Below are 1068 nucleotides of genomic sequence, written 5' to 3'. Positions count from 1 at the left end.
GTGTGTGTGTGTGTGTGTGTGTGTGTGTGTGTGTGTGTTACCTGAAAGTAAAGAAGACACCACCCTCACAGCCTCCTCCACCGCAGCCTCCAGTCTTTCCTTCTCAGCCTCTGACAGGGTGAAGGTCTCTCTGAGAGTCCAGGTCTTTATCCTGATTGGCTGAGGCGAGGGTGAAGATGGGACCATCTTACCCAGAATGCTCCTCTTCGTGCCCACCAGCCTTCTCTGTCTGGTTTGACKTTCAGAGGTCTGAGCTAGGAGTCTGGGCTGACTGGCTGCTCTCACTGCTCTGACCTGAGCCTGAACCTCATCAAAAACACATTTCTGCAGAACTGCAGGAGGTCCAACCAGCACCACCGAGACCACCAACCACATCCAGAAACTCTGAGGGAGGAAAAGTCCTTATCATTCTAACTGAAGAATTTTCTGCTTCAAATTACAATAATGGATCACTCCAGACAAAAACATGTAACCTCCTCAAGATGATCAAACTTACACAAAAGCACATTTGGTTGTGGATCCAGGTCAATAAATAAAAAGACAAACACTTTTTTTTTTAAAGAATCCATAAATCCTGCTGCCTTTCTTAATCCAAAGTTTTAAACCAAAAATCTCACATTTTCTGTTAGAGCTCAGAGTCCTCTCAACAAGATTTTAGCTCTGTCTCTGTAAAATTATAGCCATTTCAGCGCTGAATAATGTTGATGCGCTGTGGCGGCCATCTTTAATCGAAGACACGAGCAATCACTTGTGGAACAAACTAACAGGTAATATTTTGTTTTCTTTTCTCAAATATGGAGATTGTTCAAGTTTAAGTTGTTTGAAGTTGTTTTCAACAAGAGGCAGATATGATTTTTTTTCTTCTTTCTGCATCCTTTTCATCTTTTCATTCAATAGTTGATTCACTTAGGTTTTTATGGACTTTTTGTTTTATGTTTGAAATAAATGAACAAAAAAATAAATGGGTAACTGCAAACATTGAGATCCTGCTTGATTTAAGGCTTTTATTTTTTCATATATTTAACATATTGAATTGACTGTAAAAATAATTTTGCTGTACTTTATTGC

The 1068-nt window shown here is 39.6% G+C and overlaps 1 protein-coding gene across 3 annotated transcripts in view; it reads right to left on the bottom strand.

Annotated features, from left to right (window-relative positions):
- cirop (ciliated left-right organizer metallopeptidase) overlaps positions 1-1068 on the bottom strand; it is a 7353-nt gene that overhangs the window by 5824 nt on the left and 461 nt on the right. For all 3 annotated transcript variants that reach the window (XM_014021044.1, XM_014021047.1, XM_014021045.1), the window contains exon 2: positions 42-384. In XM_014021044.1, the coding sequence (XP_013876498.1) occupies positions 42-384 (343 nt within the window). The remainder of the gene's footprint in view (positions 1-41; positions 385-1068) is intronic.

Source organism: Austrofundulus limnaeus, unplaced genomic scaffold (assembly GCF_001266775.1).
Source record: "Austrofundulus limnaeus strain Quisiro unplaced genomic scaffold, Austrofundulus_limnaeus-1.0 Scaffold276, whole genome shotgun sequence".
Classification (NCBI taxonomy): Eukaryota; Metazoa; Chordata; class Actinopteri; order Cyprinodontiformes; family Rivulidae; genus Austrofundulus; species Austrofundulus limnaeus.
The sequence above is the reverse complement of the archived record's forward strand: the minus strand, read 5'-3'. Positions and strand labels throughout refer to the sequence as shown.